The sequence below is a fragment of the Lagenorhynchus albirostris genome, chromosome 17 (genome assembly GCF_949774975.1).
Source record: "Lagenorhynchus albirostris chromosome 17, mLagAlb1.1, whole genome shotgun sequence".
Lineage (NCBI taxonomy): Eukaryota > Metazoa > Chordata > Mammalia > Artiodactyla > Delphinidae > Lagenorhynchus > Lagenorhynchus albirostris.
In genome coordinates this window covers 62,957,139-62,974,817 of record NC_083111.1, presented here as the reverse complement: position 1 = coordinate 62,974,817, position 17,679 = coordinate 62,957,139, and the positions used below count along the sequence as shown (strand labels likewise).

Sequence of the window (17,679 nt, the reverse complement as noted above, 5' to 3'; positions counted from 1 at the left end):
ATCCCACTCCTGGGCATATATCCAGAGAAAAGATACATAATACATAATGCATAATTTGAAAAGATATATGCACCCCAATGTTCATACCAGCACTATTTGCAATAGCTAAGACATGGAAGCCACCTGTGTCCACTGACAGATGAATGGATAAAGAAGACGTAGTATACACACACATGGAATATTACTCAGCCATAAAAAAGAATGAAATAATGCCATCTGCAGCAACATGGATGGACCCAGAGATTATCATACTAAGTGAGGTTAAGCCAGACAAAGACAAATATTATATGATACAGCTTACACGTCTGATCTAAAAATGATACAAATGAACTTATTTACAAAACAGAAATAGACTCACAGAAATAGAATATAAACTTATGGTTACCAAAGGGGAAAGGGCAGAGGGATCAATTAGGAGTTTGGGATTAAAATATATACACTACTATATATAAAATAGAGAACCAGCAAGGACCTACTGTATAGCAGAGGGAACTATACTCAGTATCATGTAATAACGTATAATGGAAGAGAGTGTAAAAAAAAGAATATATATATATACATATATATGAATAATTGAATCTGCTGTAAATGAATGAACTGTGCTGTACATGTGAAACTAACACAGCATTGCAAATCAACTATATTTCAATAAAAAGTTAAAAAATAAAATAAAATGCTAGAAGAAAAAAACAAGTTGAGGGCTTCCCTGGTGGCGCAGTGGTTGAGAGTCCGCCTGCCGATGCAGGGGACACGGGTTCGTGCCCCGGTCCGGGAGGATCCCACATGCCGTGGAGCGGCTGGGCCCGTGAGCCATGGCCGCTGGGCCTGCGCGTCCGGAGCCTGTGCTCCGCAACGGGAGAGGCCACGACAGTGAGAGGCCCGCGTACCGCAAAAAAAAAAAAAAAAATTTGGGCAAGACATAAGAGGGCATACTCCAAAGCTGCTCTTCCCCGCTCCAGTCAGTTTCTCTAGAATATTTTCACACTGTTCAGTTTGTCCTACAGAACAATCACACAGCATTTGTTAAGTACTGAACGTGCGTGGTATTGGCTACACCTGCCCGGTTCCTGTCCCATGTCATTACACAGTCTTTCCTATTCAGCTATATCTATGCAGATATGCCACACCCATGGCTCCTACCACCCGGTACGACGTTTCTATTAGGCACCACAAGACAAATCTCCTCTCCTTAACCTTTTCCTTTGGAGCTCAAGGTCAAGGTTTTCAGCAACTTGGTTTGAAGTTTTCCATGTTTCAGTTCTTTCTAATTCTTACAAAACTGCCAGCCAGGGAAAACGACTGCTGAAAATAATCTCTGGCAGGGGCACTTTTTTTTCTTATGAAGTTTTAAAGACTTTTTTTTCACATGGATGGAGATTTTTAACCCAGACGCAAGGTAAAAATTTTACCTATAGAATTAAAACCCCTTTGAAGCAGGGAAAACACACCCACAGGTAGCCCCTCCTTCACCACTGCAGACACACAATGTCCGTTTGCAACCGAAATCTATTTTCTGGGTGAGAAGAGAGAAGTCTATACAGCTGAACATTTATGTGTTGGTCCATCTACAGTAAAAGCTGCAGGTTGAAAATAACCTGAAATCCCTTCCATAGAATTATCTGCATGACTGCACATGCCTTCTGCACAGCCCCTCCTTCCCCATCATCCTTTCATTAACATTTCATTTTTCTGGCGTAAGTCCTCTGTGTTACATCTTATACTTAAGTTTGGTCTACGATCATTTCAGGCCATGTCAAAACTTTACATGGGGCTGCCTCGGTGGCGCAGTGGTTGAGAGTCCACCTGCCGATGCAGGGGACACGGGTTCGTGCCCCGGTCCGGGAAGATCCCACATGCCGTGGAGCGGCTGGTCCCGTGAGCCATGGCCGCTGAGCCTGCGCGTCCGGAGCCTGTGCTCCGCAACAGGAGAGGCCACAACAGTGAGAGGCCCGCATACCGCAAAAAAAAAAAAAAAAACAAACAAAAAACTTTACCTATGTGGTTCACCTTGTAAATATCAAATCTGTGCCTCGTCTCTGCTTCTTTTCTTTGTCCTACTTCTAGTTCTCATCACCCCTCATCCAAACCACTGCAATAAGCCCTTTAGCTGACCTTCCTGCCTTCAATCTCTCTGCTTTATAACCAAACTTCATTACTCAAAGATTTCTGCAAGTCTGATCAAGTTATCCCTGTCCTTCAGCAGCTCCCCATCACAGACAAAAACAAATGCTATGCCTTGGCCTATCATTCCTCAGCAAACCACACCTTGAACCCTACCTGCTCTTTTTCCTCCTCCTGCCACCTCCCCATAAGTCATGTAGAAAAACACACACAGAAAAACACCAACCATTGCCAGAACTTCATGCCATGGTCTTTCTTGTCTCTGGGATTTGCATATGCCCTTGTTTCTACCTGGAATTCTCTTTCTCACTTTTGTCTACTGAACCTCTACTCATCATTTCAGGCTAAATTCAAATGTCACCATCCCATTAAAGCTGCCTGTCCTGGCCTTCCCAGTGGCCAGATGTACTCCACCCTGTTTTTCAACAGTACTTTTCATAAACCAATTTTTTTTTTGCGATATGCGGGCCTCTCACTGTTGTGGCCTCTCCCGTTGCGGAGCACAGGCTCCGGAGACGCAGGCTCAGCGGCCATGGCTCACGGGACCAGCCGCTCCGCGGCATGTAGGATCTTCCCAGACCAGGTCTCAACCCCGTGTCCCCTGCATCGGCAGGCGGACTCTCAACCACTGCGCCACCAGGGAAGCCCATAAACCAATTTTATCACTTCAAATGCAGCACTGTAATGCTTTCTTGGATTTATACTTTACTGTATAGGACTTTCTTTTAAGGGCAGGAGTTATGTTAATTATCCTATTTCCAGGGCATAAGATAAGGCCTGATGCATAGCAGGTTATTAATTATTTGTTGAAAAAATAAAAATTATTATCGCATCCAAAACACTGCAGTTAGAAGCCTGTGAATAAGAGTCCTAGACCATCTCCCATAAAGAGAAATGTTCAGGAATATCATGGGGAATGTAAACAGTTTCCTAAATACTGAAACTGTGAAACACACTGAATTCAATAATGACCTTTATTCTTTTCCATGTTTAATACTGTTACTTCCAATCTTCTTGAGCATAATACTCACTGAGGACAAAGGACCAGAAATAGCTTGTTTAGCCCAATAGTACAGATGTTCCAATGTCATTTTCTTATAATACACCTGCCTGGAAAGTGCTTTAGCTATAGTTCACTTTCCATTGTTGTGTCTTTATTCCCTGAATGGTAGTTATTTTGGGGGCATATCCTCTCAACTAGGTTATAAGCTCTTTCAAGTGAGGCAGAGTTTAAATATCTTTGTTCCCAGAATAGTGTCTGCCGCACAACAGGTATTCAAGAAACACCTGATGAATGATTTACAAAACATTAATTCAGGAAACACTGAATCAAAACATTAGATTTTGAAAATGATAACTTTGGAAGGCAACGTTTTCCATCTTAAACTAAAAGGTTTCACTTTGCAAAACTAACTTATTATTAAACTCTTCATAGCCAGCACACATTGGTAAGTATAGCTGAGTGCAAAAACCCAGAGGTAGACAACTTAGGTGTCTAGCAGTACAACATACCTATCTCAAGAAAACCACACCATGCGTGTGAAGCTGCAATACCTCCACCTATAAAGCCAGTGCTATAAACTACTTTGCCTGGTGTTTGGAGGCTGGCAAAAAATATCTGTATCTTTTGAATTATCTCCCCAACAAATGCCTGACACTTGAGAGATTGTGAATGTGGTACAACAAGGCAAACTGAAATTAAATCATTGAGCAAAGTTACTGGTTAGTGCGAGAAGTGAATTCCAAGATCATGGTTTCATTAGCTTTGTCAACTATAGATAGCCCAGCATCTTTGTCAGATGCAGTTTTCAGGTGTTCAGTTTTAGACAGCAACGGGACATAAAGAAATTGCAAAGACAAATGGATTCGATAGAAAGTCAAAATTAAGGAGTTTGGGCATATTCAGAAACACTGGCAGAGGCTAAAACAAAGGCGTCCCCAGAAAGGACATCACCCAGAGCTTAGAACTGCTTCTGGTGAATTCTCACGTTTAATTTACAGAGAGAAATTTCTGAAGAGGAGCCATGGGAGACTGAACAATTTCAAGGGATCAGAAAATTAGAGGGATATTAAGAAATCCGGGACCAAAGCGCTTCAAAAGTGTCTACTTTGCTTATATCTGTGCATCTCCTCCGGTTTGGATGTTCTAGGTAGAGAGAGGGGACCAAGGTGGCCTCCACCTCTGCTCTCTTAAAGCACATGATCCAATAGCTCTAAGTGGCACAGCAGGATGAGGGCCAAGAAGGAGCTATAGTTTGGCTCTAATGTGGTCTCTTGTTTCTCTGAGGTCACCAGTTTCACCGGAATATTCTGGGCCTTTTATTTTTTGCAGGTTGGGCTGGGGAGGAAGGAGGTTGATATCAAGTAAAAGGTAATGGAGGCCTATGATTTAAACCTATCGAGATATTTGGCCAAAAAAAGTGAAAATTAAACGGAAATGGCTTTCAGAAGTGATGCTGTTCTATCTAGATAAGGATCCTGGAAGCGTTTTGGGGCTAAGAAGCCAGAGGAAATGAAGGGACGAGAGGAAGGGATTGGATACTTCTGTGAGCCTGGGATTTCCCCTGGGATGAGGCGTGGCAGAAGTTCTAGCAGAGAGGATTCACATTTGCAAGAGAGAGTCATCTTGTCCACAGAGCCCCGAAAAGGCCTCCCTTGGTGGTTCCCAGACATGACCGTACATTAGAACCTCCCGGGAGCTTTTTAAAAACCTAATGGACTCGGTAGCTCCCCCAGAGAGTCTGATTTAATTAGTCTGGCCTAGCGACAGTATTTTAAAAATCTGCCCAAGCAATTAAGTGTAGCAGGAGTTGAGAACTAACCAATGGGCTAGATAAATACAGAGATATGGGGGTGGGGGGGAGGAAATAGAATAAACCACTTTCCACTTTTTTTCTCAGAATTAGGTGGAGTTTCCAAAAGTGTCACATGATCACCGGTGGCTCTTGAGATGGAATTTGATTTGACAGCACATGGCTAGGCCTTCTTTGCATATATATACATATATGTATGTCACAGTTTTTACATATATACATATATATGTAAACATATAAGTATCTATTTGAATAAATATTAGAAAAATATGACAGCATAGCAAATTTGAGAATTCATGTTTTTATTGCTTAGGATGAGGCTAAGGTAAGGTACTGAAGCTCAGAAAGTGAATGCATTTAAAGTGCACAATCTGTAAATTCTAGAACAGGTGAATATGGCAGGCAAAAACTTCTAACAGAGGTAGGCAAACAACTGGAGTCTGAGGAATACGGAACTAAGTAGCCCAGAGCCTATAAAATCTTTCCTCCCAGGCTTCACTGCTCTCAGGCTGTCCCCCTCCCCACAGTGGGGCTGCCCACCCAAGGCCACCCTCTCCCCACTCTTCTCACCTGGATGCCCGCACCTCATCCCAAGCATTCAGATGCTTCCGAACTGGGCTCAGACTCAAATCAGTTTCTCCTAGCCTCGCAGTCACCATCGGATTACTGATGTCATAGCCGGTAACTCACTTGTCTCCTTTTTCAGATTCAAATCTGAGCTAAACTTAACTTAGGGCGCCTTAGCAAAATGGGGCGGAAAACCAATGCTCACAAGGCGTTCCAGCCCCACAAGCACAAAAGTGAAACCGAAGCGACCCAAATCCAGGTTATGCAAACTCAAAGGTGTGGGTGTGGGTGAGGGGGACGATATGAAAACCCCAAACCGAGCAAACAAAGCCAGCCGGCACGAAAGGCACTGACTGGCAAACGTTTCACTCTGTATTTGCCATTCTCAGGACATGATGCAACCTCAGGTTACCCAATTTATATTTGCACATTTTCCCCAGCGAGCTTCAAAACCTCCCAACTCCATTAAAGTGCCTTTTTAAAAGTTCACGTCTGCAGCCCAAGAAGCCTGCACGACAGGCCGGGTGACCCGACGGTCACCGAGGCCCAACCAAGTGCGCTGAGAGGGTTTGGAGTTGCAAAGGTAGACTCGGAAGGGAGAAGGCGCAAACGCAGGCGGCGAGGAGCTTGACAGCCACGTTTGTACTTTTACCCTATCATTCTCAGCCCACTTGATTAGACGCTGCCCAGGGCACCGTATGGGCTTCACCTTTTCCCTGCCCTGCCTCCTGAGCCCCGCTGCTCTCCCCAATCCAAAGGGCGCTCATAATGGTAAAAGGAAAAAAAAAAAAAAGCCCACGTCTTCTAGCCCTCCTCCTCCGCTTCCTGGTACCTCCTGCCCCCTCCTTCCACATCCTAGCGGCCTCCTGGTCACCCGGTCGTTGGCTCCACCTTGCAGCACCCAACAAAATGGCAGGTAGCATCAGGCGAGGCCGAGAGCGCCGGCACCCGCTCCAGCCCAGCGTGGCCCCCGGCCAAACCGCCGGGGGTCTCTGACAGTACCCCAACTCCAAAGAGCCTTCTCCTCTCAGAGTCCCCAATCCTCGGCCCGCGGGGCCTCCTGCTCGCTCTCCCGGGACCATTTCTTTCGCCAGCGGAGGAGCAGGTGCCAGCGTAACAGGTGCCAGGCGAGAGGGCCGGGGCGGTGGCGCCGTCGCCCGGGTGCGGGCTGCGCTGGGCATCGGGAGGACCCGGGAGGGGCGCAGGAGAAGGCCACGCCGGGGGGACGGGAGCTGGGGGCCGCGCAGAAGGACGCAGCCCGGGGGGCAGGATGCAGCTGCCAGTTCTCGCCACCCGGGGCGCGACCCTCGCCCAGGCTGCCCCACTTACAATCTCCAGGCAGACGAAGGCGCCCGAGTAGGTCCGCAGGATGTCGGGGCCGACGGGCAGGGTGACCCGTGGCGCCGGGAAGGACACGGCGGGGTTCGCGGGCGGCGGGACTGGCGCTCCGCCGGCCGACATGCTGCCGCTGTCGCTACTGCGTCTCCGCGCGCCGCCGCCACCTCCCTCCGCCCGCCTCCGCCCGCCTCCGCCTCCCGGGCTCCCGCCGCCGCCGCCGCCGCCGCCGCCGCTGCTCGGGTCCGCGGGCTCCGGGCGCGCCGCCCGGGAGGGGGGCGTGGCAGCGCTGTCTTCGGCCAGGCGGGGCCCCGCCCCGTCACGTGGGCCCAGGTGAGCGCGCCTCCGCCCCGGCGCCCGCGTGGGTCACGTGCACAGGTGCGGCGGCCACCTGGCCCGGTCCTTCCTGCTCTGTTCTTCTGGTGCCCCTTGCCGGCCAGCGGCCAGCGCTCCTGGAGCGTCTCGACGCCCGGCTCACCGCTCCGCTCTTTATTTTTTCCTTCTTTCCCTCCCCTGGTTTCCACCTATTCTCTTCCACCTGTCCTCCCCCCCAACTCTCACAGCTCCCCTACCCCACCTCCCTCAATTTAACTGCAAGACTGGTCTTGGAGCTGTGACTCAGAAGGTGAAATCAAGGTCATCAGTCACACCTAAAAAGTGGAGTGGATCAGCTTAAAATGGGACTCTTGTGGGATTTTAAAAACACCACTAGAACAGTGTCGCCTACTGAAGTCAGATGGGTCAGCTCCAACATCTATTGGCAGTGTATGCCTGGCAGGTAACCAAACGCTGTGCGCGCCAGTGGTGTGCTCATCTGTGAAATGGGGCTGAGGTTATCTACTCCGTATGGATACCCGAATTACATGATATAACATAAAAAGAGGAAACTCATAGTAAGTGCTCCTCAAATGGTAGCTGATATGATGACTACTATTTTCCTGATTTTTACACATGCACACATCACACTGTTGTGTACACATGATGTTGCATAGGTTATATTTTCCACATAAAACTTATTGATTTCACCTGTCTGAAACTTATGAATTGCTGTTGTCTTTTAAACGCTTAAAAGGCAGATTTTTTTTTTTTTAAGGATTCTGTGTATGGTTTGGATTCCCTGCCCCAGTTCATCCCCATTTTATATTTGGTTTTAACGTCAACATTTAATAAGTGAAATAAAGGAGATGAGATTAATTTTCTCAAAGATCAGCTGAAAATAAGCAAAACTACACACAGCAGCATACACATGTAGAGCAGGTTGGAAAAAAGATTAGGCAACATCAACATCACCAGACATTCTCCAAGTTGAATAATAATCTTGTCTGTCAGGTTTAGCCTTTGAGGAACTGTGTTCAGCTGTATGCGCTGGTCATCAGATTTTAGTCATTCTACCTCTTTATTATTTTAATACGCGAAACTCATAGGTGTGGTGGTAGCATCAGGGTAGATACCACAAAACAGGGTGTGAGTGAAACGTTTTGTGTAAATCTCTGGTCTTCCCCACCTCTAAAAATCATCACTTCTTGACATTCAATGTGTGGTATTTATTTAATAGGAAATTTCATTTGTTGATCAATGAACCCTCTCTGTGTTTAGATCCAGATTGTCAGGGAATGATCTTTCGTGATTGTTTTATTTTATTTTCTGCCCAACAGCTCTCAATAAACAAAGTACATCCAAAAGGAAGACCTCTTCAAGTTCTTTACCCTGAAAATGTGCAGCTATAGTGATGGACCCCCAGAATTTCAATGAATAAGCCTACAATGACTTTGAAGTTCCCAGAAGTGCTCAGTGACACAGAAAAGCCTCAACTGTGCTTGTCTTAAAAATTACCACCAAGGGGAAAACTTCACTGTGTCCCTTCCAGCACCCTCCTTGCTGCACCATGCATCCCCCACCATCCCTGACTCTACCTGCTTTCTACCTGCTTCCACAATGACCAGTGGAATAAAAAAAATATCGTTGAAGCCTCTCCTATTATTGTAACTTACTATTTTAAAATGTTACAATAATAAAAATGCATTCCTCTCTAGAATGATTTTCCACTCTCATGACCACTACCAAAACCTGTTTACTCTTTTTTTTTTTTTAATTTATTTTTAGCTGTGTTGGGTCTTCATTTCTGTGCGAGGGCTTTCTCTAGTTTCAGCGAGCAGGGGCCACTGTTCATTGCGGTGCATGGGCCTCTCACTATCACGGCCTCTCTTGTTGTGGAGCACAAGCTCCAGACGCTCAGGCTCAGTAGTTGTGGCTCATGGGCCCAGTGGCTCCGTGGCCTGTGGGATCTTCCCAGACCAGGGCTCGAACCCGTGTCCCCTGCATTGGCAGGCAGATTCTCAACCACTGCGCCACCAGGGAAGCCCCCAAAACCTGTTTACTCTTGATGATGCCAATTTCCTTCTAATGGAGGGCAACAGCTCTGGAATCAAAGAAAGAAAAGCACTCATCCCATATCTCTCTCTTCCTCCACACAGTCGACTGTGAGCTCTTCACAGCTTCACTTTTCTGCTCTTTCCCCATCCTGTTTCCATGGTTTACTGACTTTCAACATGACATTTACCTTGCTCACAGACTTCCTTTGGACCCCATTTTTTGGAATGTCATCATTCCTATTCATGACACTTTCAACGATTTTGCCTTACAACCACTTGCTACCTTCAATGAGCTGAAATCACATCTGGACCCACCTTATTGCCTGGCGCTTCACCAGCACTATTCCCTTGAATGCTGACGTCTTCTGTCCATCTAACCCTTCTTCCTTTCTCAGTCCATTGGCCTCCAGCCTTTCATTCCCTCCTAATTCTCTCATTGGCCCCATTCTGGCTTTTCTGGTTTCTATCCATCCTGTGCTTATGAGAATGCATTTTAGAGATACTTGTAATAGTCCCAGATATTGCCTCCCATTTTATACTTTACTATAAATTTATCCACACTGCCCCATGTTCTGCAGCATGGATTCAATCCATCATCTGCATCTGCTCTTTGATTCTCCTCTCACACTGCCCAGGGGGGCTGAAAATATGTCATAATTAAGACTTTTGTTTCCATTATTAATTCATGTTATCTAATCTTGACTTAGGCATTCTGAGGTATCAATTTCCTCCACCACCCCTCCCCACTCTTTTTCTCACTTATTAACCCATACCTTCTTTCACTGTGCCTGTCTTTGTGCTTGGCACAAGTAGACAAGAAGTTCAATGTATGAAAGCAAATCTAAGCCATTCCAATCTTCCCTACTTTCTCGTACTTTACAAGGAGTTTTAGGATATCTAACAGTGATCCTGTTTCATTGAAAACAGGACCATCAATCCAGTTATCTAACACAAACATCTGGGTGTTTCCCTTGATAGTCACATATTTAACCAGTTATAAGGTCTGGCAGTCCTACCATCTTATTCTCCAGGATATATCCATTGGGATCTCTCCATTCCCATGTTCTCACTCTATCTCAGGATGCTATTCCTTCTCACGATGAATACTTTAGCAGTCTTTTTTCCCTCTCTTGTATTTTCTACACTGCTATCAGAATGAGTTCTAAACACAAAGTTGATTGCAGTCACACCTCTACTTAAAACTCCTCTAGGATTCCCTTCTGTCTCAGGATCTATTTCAAACACCCTGGAATGCATTCAAGGTATTTCTGGGGTATAGCTTCTGATGCACTCTCTTACCTCCACCAGACCTATTAATCCACCTACAGTTCCAATAACTCTCCTGCCTCCAGACCGTTACACATTGTCTTCCCTCTAATGGAACATGCTTTCTTCTTACCACCCTACCCCATATCTATTTTCTGGATAATTCCTTTGGGTCCTAAAGGCAAACTCATTATGGCAGCATTTCTCTGGCTACTGAAGATTATGTAGGGTTCCCTCCCACCCAACGTGTTTCCCTAACCTGATGTGCTCACTCCACGTAGAACACTTGCTTCACTAACTTGATATTATATTTTCACTTGTTTCATACCCCTTAGCTAGATTCTAGGATAAGAATCAACCATGATAAACAGACCAAGAAATGATACACATGATTATATTAGTAGAAAGAACATTATGACAGTTATTATAAATGTATTCCATATTTAAAAAAATAGAGTGAGATTGAGCATGTCATGTAAAAAGGACCCAAACTGAACTTCTAGATATGGTAACTACAGTGTCTGCGATGAAAAATACTTTGCAGAGGATTAGCAGCAGTTTAGGCACAGAAGGGAATATCAGTTTATATGAAGACATAGAAATAGAACATAAAATGAAACACACTGAGTAAAAAAAAAGACTAAAAAATGGACAGCGTAGTGAGCAGTGGGATATTCTCAAATGTTTTAATATATTTGTAATTAGTTTCAGATCTAATAAATTCAGTGAACCCCAGGAATTAGAAACATGAAAAAATCTACAAAAAAAAATCAAATTTCTTAAAAACAACAATAAAGAGAAAATCTTCAGGGCTTCCCTAGTGGCACAGTGGTTAAGAATCCACCTACCAATGCAGGGGACACGGGTTCGAGCCCTGGTCCGGGAAGATCCCACATGCCGCGGAACAACTAAGCCCATGGACCACAACCACTGAGCCTGCGCTCTAGAGCCCGAGAGCCACAGCTACTGAGCACGCGTGCCGCAACTACTGAAGTTTGCGTGCCTACAGCCCATGCTCCGCAACAAGAGAAGCCACCGCAATGAGAAGCCTGCGCACTGCAACGAAGAGTATCCCCGTTCACCGCACCTAGAGAAAGCCCAAGCACAACAATGAAGACCCAACGCAGCCAAAAATAAATAAAATAAAAATAAATAAATTTTTTTTAAAAAAGAGAAAATCTTCAAAGTAACCAGCATAAAAGACACATGACATACAGAGAAACAAAGAATGGAAACAGACTTCTCATTGGAAGCAATGCAAGCAAGAAGAGAGTAGAACACCACCCGTAAGCTACTAAAAGAAAAAAAAAGAGGGAAAAAAAACAACACTGTCAACCTAAAATTCTATTTGCAGTAAAAATGCTTTTCAATAATATTGTATAATAAGCACACCACAGTAAGAGTAATCAGAAGAAAACCTGAGGGGCTATATTAATATCAGATTAAATAGGTTTCAATGCCAAAAAAGTTATCAGAACTAAAGAGGGTTATTTCACAATGATAGAAGGGTCAATTTATCATGAGGACTTAAAACTCCTAAATATTTGTGCACCGTAAAACAAAGTTTTAAAAATAAGTGATGCAAATTCTAGGTAAATGGCAAATTGCTTATAACTCTGTATATTCCAACCTCTGTGCCTTTGTTCACACCTCTGATTGTCCAGTCCCTTGAATAATCCCTCCTACAACCTTTGAATCTATGCTTCAAGCTTCTTCCTGAAAGTCAGCTCTTTCACAATGCCTTCAGTTCTCCTTTTGACCTATCTTTCCAACATCTTTCATGTTCTATCTTATGTAATCGTCATTCATTAGTTTATATACATATACATATGCACACACGCACATTCATAGATAGATGTCTGTGTATGCACACACGTTAATTCATGATAAATATAATCTTTCCTATTGAGGATCATGTTTGTGATTTTCCTTTGTATGCCCTACTGTCTCCTACCCCCTCTATCATTTAGGCACAGTGCTTTGCACATGTTAATTCACTCTTTCATTCAGCAAATTTATTTTCTATTTACTATGTGACCAACCCATGCTAGGCACTAGAGATACAGTGGCACATACAATAGATGGAATACAAGTCTTCTTCAAACTTAGAGTTCAGTGGAGGAGGCAGACATCACTGAAATAAGTATTTATTTTAAATCATAAGGCTATAAAGAACAAGAATGTTTTTTCAGGGTCCTAAGTTGCAAGCAACAGAAAACGAACCTGGCTGACTTACACAGAAATAGAATTTATCGAAAAGATGTGATAGTTTATAGATCTGGCAGGAAGTTTGGGTAACCACTCTCAGAAAGTGGATTGGAATAAAGGTGGGTGCATAGCCAAAGCCATGCCCCGAATTAAGCTGCAGACCTAGTCCAGTGAGGGCACTACTTGCGAATCCATTAATCGCTGGAATCCATGACTTGGCACGCCTTACATTGGCAGAACTGGATCAAGGATTCTACCATCAGCACCAATGCTCTTGATGCCTCTGTGATCCCTCAAAACTGGATGTCAGCATAGCCACTCTCACCATTTTGGAATAAATCCTCTTTTGTTTATGCTTCTTTGGGTTACTAGCTTCTCATTTGAACCTGGAAGCAGGTGTATATAATTTGCTAAACCTAGTCCATTCATCTGCACTCTAGCTGAAAGGAAATCTAAGAACGTGAGGGTTCCATAGTGGGAGGTGGGCTCTCTCTCTCACTATAACTCATACTTCAGGAAATTGACCAAATGGGAAATTGGTTCATCTACAGCACAGCCCAAAAGACCTTGACAAATGTTTTCTTTATGTATTGAGTGTATGCAAGTAAATTACAGAGTCTTCTAATGTGGGAAGTTGGGGAAATCTTTGATGAGTAAGTGACATAATCATAAACCTGAAAGCTGAATAAAAGCTGGCCTGACCTATGGGTGGAGGAGAAAAATGTTGTTAGAAACAAAGGGAAGAGCTTATGTGAAGACGCTCCTTGAAGAAGGGGTTGGGGTTCAGAAACTGAGTGAAATCCACGGACTTTGAGATGAAGCCAGGGAGTTAGGGAAAGGTCTGGTTTCTTTCCAGGCCCTTCTAGGCCGTGCTTAAGTCTATGAACTTTATCCTAATAACTCTATAAGGACAGTGCAAGGTTAGAGCACAGGACTAAACTTATGAAGCACAGCTTTAAAGAGGTAACTCAGGGTTCTAAGTGAAGAATAAATTGACACTCAAATGTTGAAACCATCCAACAATAAATGGGCAAGCAGTGGGGTGAGGGAGTAAAATTAGAAAACTTTGGAGTGAAAAGACTTGCTTATCTTGGACAAATCAATTAACTTTCCTGAGGCTTATTCCTCATCCATAAAATGTGGGTGATTTTCCTGTATTTATCTACCTTTGAGGTTATTGTGAGGTAAAATGAAATAGAAGATATGATTTCTAACTGTAGAATGCTTACAAATATGAAGTTCTAATAAATATTTAGTGAGTGCTCAATTATTTTGCTAAGCATGGTGGAGGGTATACAAATTTATTAAACTTATTCTAATTTTACATTTTACAGAATGTCATTTATTATCATTAGTCCCTGGTCTCTATGTTTTTAACTACACTTCTATAGGGAGGCAGTATTATTCTGCAGATTGACTGATATACGTACAGCATTTATTGTAGTACTAGACATATAGTAAGCCACTATTAAGTACTAAACATTGTTAGTAATAATGTATGCATCATAGAAATTATTCCCGAAATATATATATATAATGTTGGTTCTTCATTTTGATAATTCTTTAAATTTCTCCAATAGAAAATGACTTTACAGCCCATAAAGTAGAGAAATGGGTTAATGTTTACAAAGACAAGAGAGAGCAGGGTTGCCAATATTTTAGAGAAAAAAACCCCAATAAAACCATTTTGAACGGCCAGTTTTGCATTGAGCAACTCAGCACACCGGAAGTGGGAAAGAAATCTTTCCCCAGGGAATTTGTACCATCAATGTTCTTCAAATCTTAGACATAATCAGATCTGACCTTACTAAAAAATTATCCAAGGATAGATATAGCCTATTAAGCTAATTTTCCTCTAATTATTGCACATATGAAGGCATAGCCCTTTGAAAGATTATAGTAGAAATCTGTAGCTTGCGGTTTTTAAGGAGACAAACAGATGCCTAAAAAATACATTTTTTTGAAGTGAGGAAAAACAATTGACAGAAAAGTTAGGTAACATGACAAATATTTGGCATGTGTTATACTACCTACTACCTGGTACCCATGACAGACATCAGTGATAAATCAGAAGTTGGCACTTGGGGAAAAAAATCTTTTATTCTTGTTCTAGGTGTTCATAAAAGGGTATTAATTTGGTAATAATTGTTCTGGTAGGAGGATGAGATATTCTAAAATGACTAGGAAATAGGCAGCAGAAGACCTTTCTTCTTTAAAAAAAATCCTTGAATTTCCATATAATAGAGACTAATTAATGTGTTGATGAACTCATCTTTTCCATTCCCAGAATCTCTTACATTCCAGGCTATATGGCAACGAGAAATAGGGATAAATGAGTCTAAGAACAGTACTCTGCAGACTAGCCTCCCAGGAAAGGAGCTGGCCCCCTGCAAACTCCATAGTAGCTGGTTGACACCTCAGTTCTTAGGGTGAGCAATCCTAGTCAAATGCAAGGCTTGGGCTTCAACCTTTGGCTGAAGGACTGACTGATGTTTTCCCAGGCATAAACCTGATGTTGAAACTCCTACTGCTAGTTTGGTGTATCATATACCTGGAACTGTAGGGTCTGGACCCCAGCACCCAGAGCAGAGACTGTTTCCCACCCCCCATAAATACTAAACAGGCAGGATACAGTTGAAGCTACGTTTCTGCACCACTGCAGCGGGGAAACATACCAGGGAAGAATCAGTGCTTAAAAGTTAAAAATGTATAAAAGCCAGTGCTATTCATGCAGCTTACAAGTTCACGGCTCAAGGTTTAGGGTCGTCTGAGTCATATCTGGGCTTGTTGGAATGAATAAACAACTGGGAGCCTACATATAGGCCACTAATTCTGTATCCAATAGTTTTTCCCAGTGAATGATTTCTAGCTGACCTGTATGTGGGGTGTGTGTGAGTACAGAGGTGTGTATGCATGAGTGTATGTGTGTAACATCTGCTCTAGTATTAAAGAATGTTAATTGCACCTTCATGTAAATTGTTTTAATCTGGCTTCTTTCTTTTTTAATGTGAGGTCAAACATCAAAGGTTTAAGAGCTTTGAATAGAGAAAGAAGAGAGAATTTCAGAAAAATAGGCTTTTGTTCCAAATGATGTAGGGTAAATGTGGAGATCACTGTTCCCTGCCCTTTAATGCTTCTTCCCTGTCTGTGCCTAGGATCCACCTTATAAAACCTGCTAATCTACTTAGTTCAATCATTTCTCTGTGGTTTCACCACCCACCCAGTTCTTTAGAGCTTCTTGCTTTTTTTGCTTTTCTAAGTTCTCATCTCAACAGCTCCTAGCCAGGATTCCGATTTCTCTCTGCCTAGCTTCCGCAGAATGACAACCTATTTAGATCACATCTGGTTTCTTCTGCAGACTCACCTGTTATCACTTTCTTCCTCTCCACACAGCAACCGGAGTGCCACCCTCCAAACGCAGGCTTTTTTCAGCATGACTTAGTTCCCAGAATGGCCTCTAGCCAGTGTGCTGGTAAGTGTTTAACAACCATCCAGGGCAGAGGGGAGCTCTGATTTGTAGCCCATGCTGATTTCCACGGTGCAAATATTTCTGCCGGGGTCAACTTCAAATTACCAATGTGAAATCACTGAAAGTGGAGTTATAAAGAGGTGTGCAGCAGCACATTGTATATTCCCTGTACAGGTATGATAGCTGGAGGTAATCTCAAGAGCATAGATAATAAAAAATAGCAAAATAGTTAGGAATTGTTGAGTATTTGTTACCTGTATTTCTAGCGTAATTTATCTACCTGTAAGTTTGTATAAGTTAAATTTTAATTATGGCTATATGTAATAAGCAGCCTGCAAGTTTCTTAAAAAATTGGCAGTCAGCTCTGATGAGCAGGTATAGGCTGGCCCCAGCACACCACTGATTCCAGAACAATACTGCTTCTATCCCACCATTCAGGAAGAGGCAAGAGAAGTGGGTGGTTCAATGTTTTCAATTGCACACAGGTGGCATTTTGATATCCACCAGTGAAAAGAGTTGAAAAATCAGTTTCTATGAAGTTTTGGAGCTAAATTCTATATATAAGCTGAATATCTGTATCTATATCTAATTAGTTACATAGTTTGTATGCATGTGAAATATAAGATTTGAAATGCATGCTATCTGTCATATAGGCTATATATTCTATATTTTGTATGTATATATTATGTATACTAAATGTATGTAATGTATATTGTATCTGTCTATATATATACCTTTAAGGAAATTATATAATACTTCTCTCTATATATAAATTCTGCTATGACAATAAATTATGGTAATTAAGGCAGCTATTCAATCAAAATGCCTGGGTTTAAATCGCAGTTCCACTGCTTAGCAGGTGTATGACTTTGGGCAAGTACCTTTACCTCTTTGTGTCATGTCACAGTTCCTCTTTCTGTTGAAAAGGAATAATAATAGCACCTTCCTCCTAATGTCAGAACGAGTGTTAGCATTTAATCAGGGAGTAGATACCAGTGAGTGCTATGGAATAAAGACTGCATGGCAGGAACTCTTACACACCGTGGGAAGAATCAGGGGAATAAAGGTCAGAAAAGATCAGAAAAAAGTTGTTAACCAGCTTCCCCGGCTTGGGTGAATGAGGAGGAATTTTCCAGAAGCTGGGCACCTCCAGCTGGTAAAAGTCTATGGGAGGCTGTTGGCTCTTTGTGGCTGCTGCCTCTGTGAGTTCTCGGAGTGACCCTTGAGGAAGGCCTATGACAGTTTACCAGGTAAACTGCAGGATGCCCAGTTAAATTTGAATTTCAGATAAGCAACAAATAATTTTTCGGTATAAGTATATCCCAAATATTGTATGGGACATATCAATACTTAAACCTTTTTAATAAATGGCTGCTTATATGAAATCCAAATTTAGCTCGACCTCCCTGTATTTTTATTTGCTAAATCTGGCCACCCTAGCCTGTGGTCCCTTTTGGTCAGCAGGGCCAGCAGTTGGGATGGAGAGCTGGCATGGAAGAGGAAAAACCAAGAAGAGACTGGAATCCAC

At 43.1% G+C, this 17,679-nt stretch overlaps 1 protein-coding gene across 6 annotated transcripts in view; it reads right to left on the bottom strand.

The window, feature by feature from the left end:
* Positions 1-7,047, bottom strand: part of MAL2 (mal, T cell differentiation protein 2) — a 100,415-nt gene extending 93,368 nt beyond the window's left edge. For 5 of the 6 annotated variants that reach the window (XR_009536490.1, XR_009536491.1, XM_060128275.1 and 2 more), the window contains exon 1: positions 6,831-7,047. Coding sequence is in view for 4 of the 6 variants with exons in the window: in XM_060128275.1 (XP_059984258.1) it covers positions 6,831-6,962 (132 nt within the window). In the remaining 2 variants the exon portion in view is untranslated. The remainder of the gene's footprint in view (positions 1-6,830) is intronic. The other variant, XM_060128274.1, reaches the window with a different exon arrangement.
* Between the last annotated feature and the right edge of the window lie 10,632 nt (positions 7,048-17,679).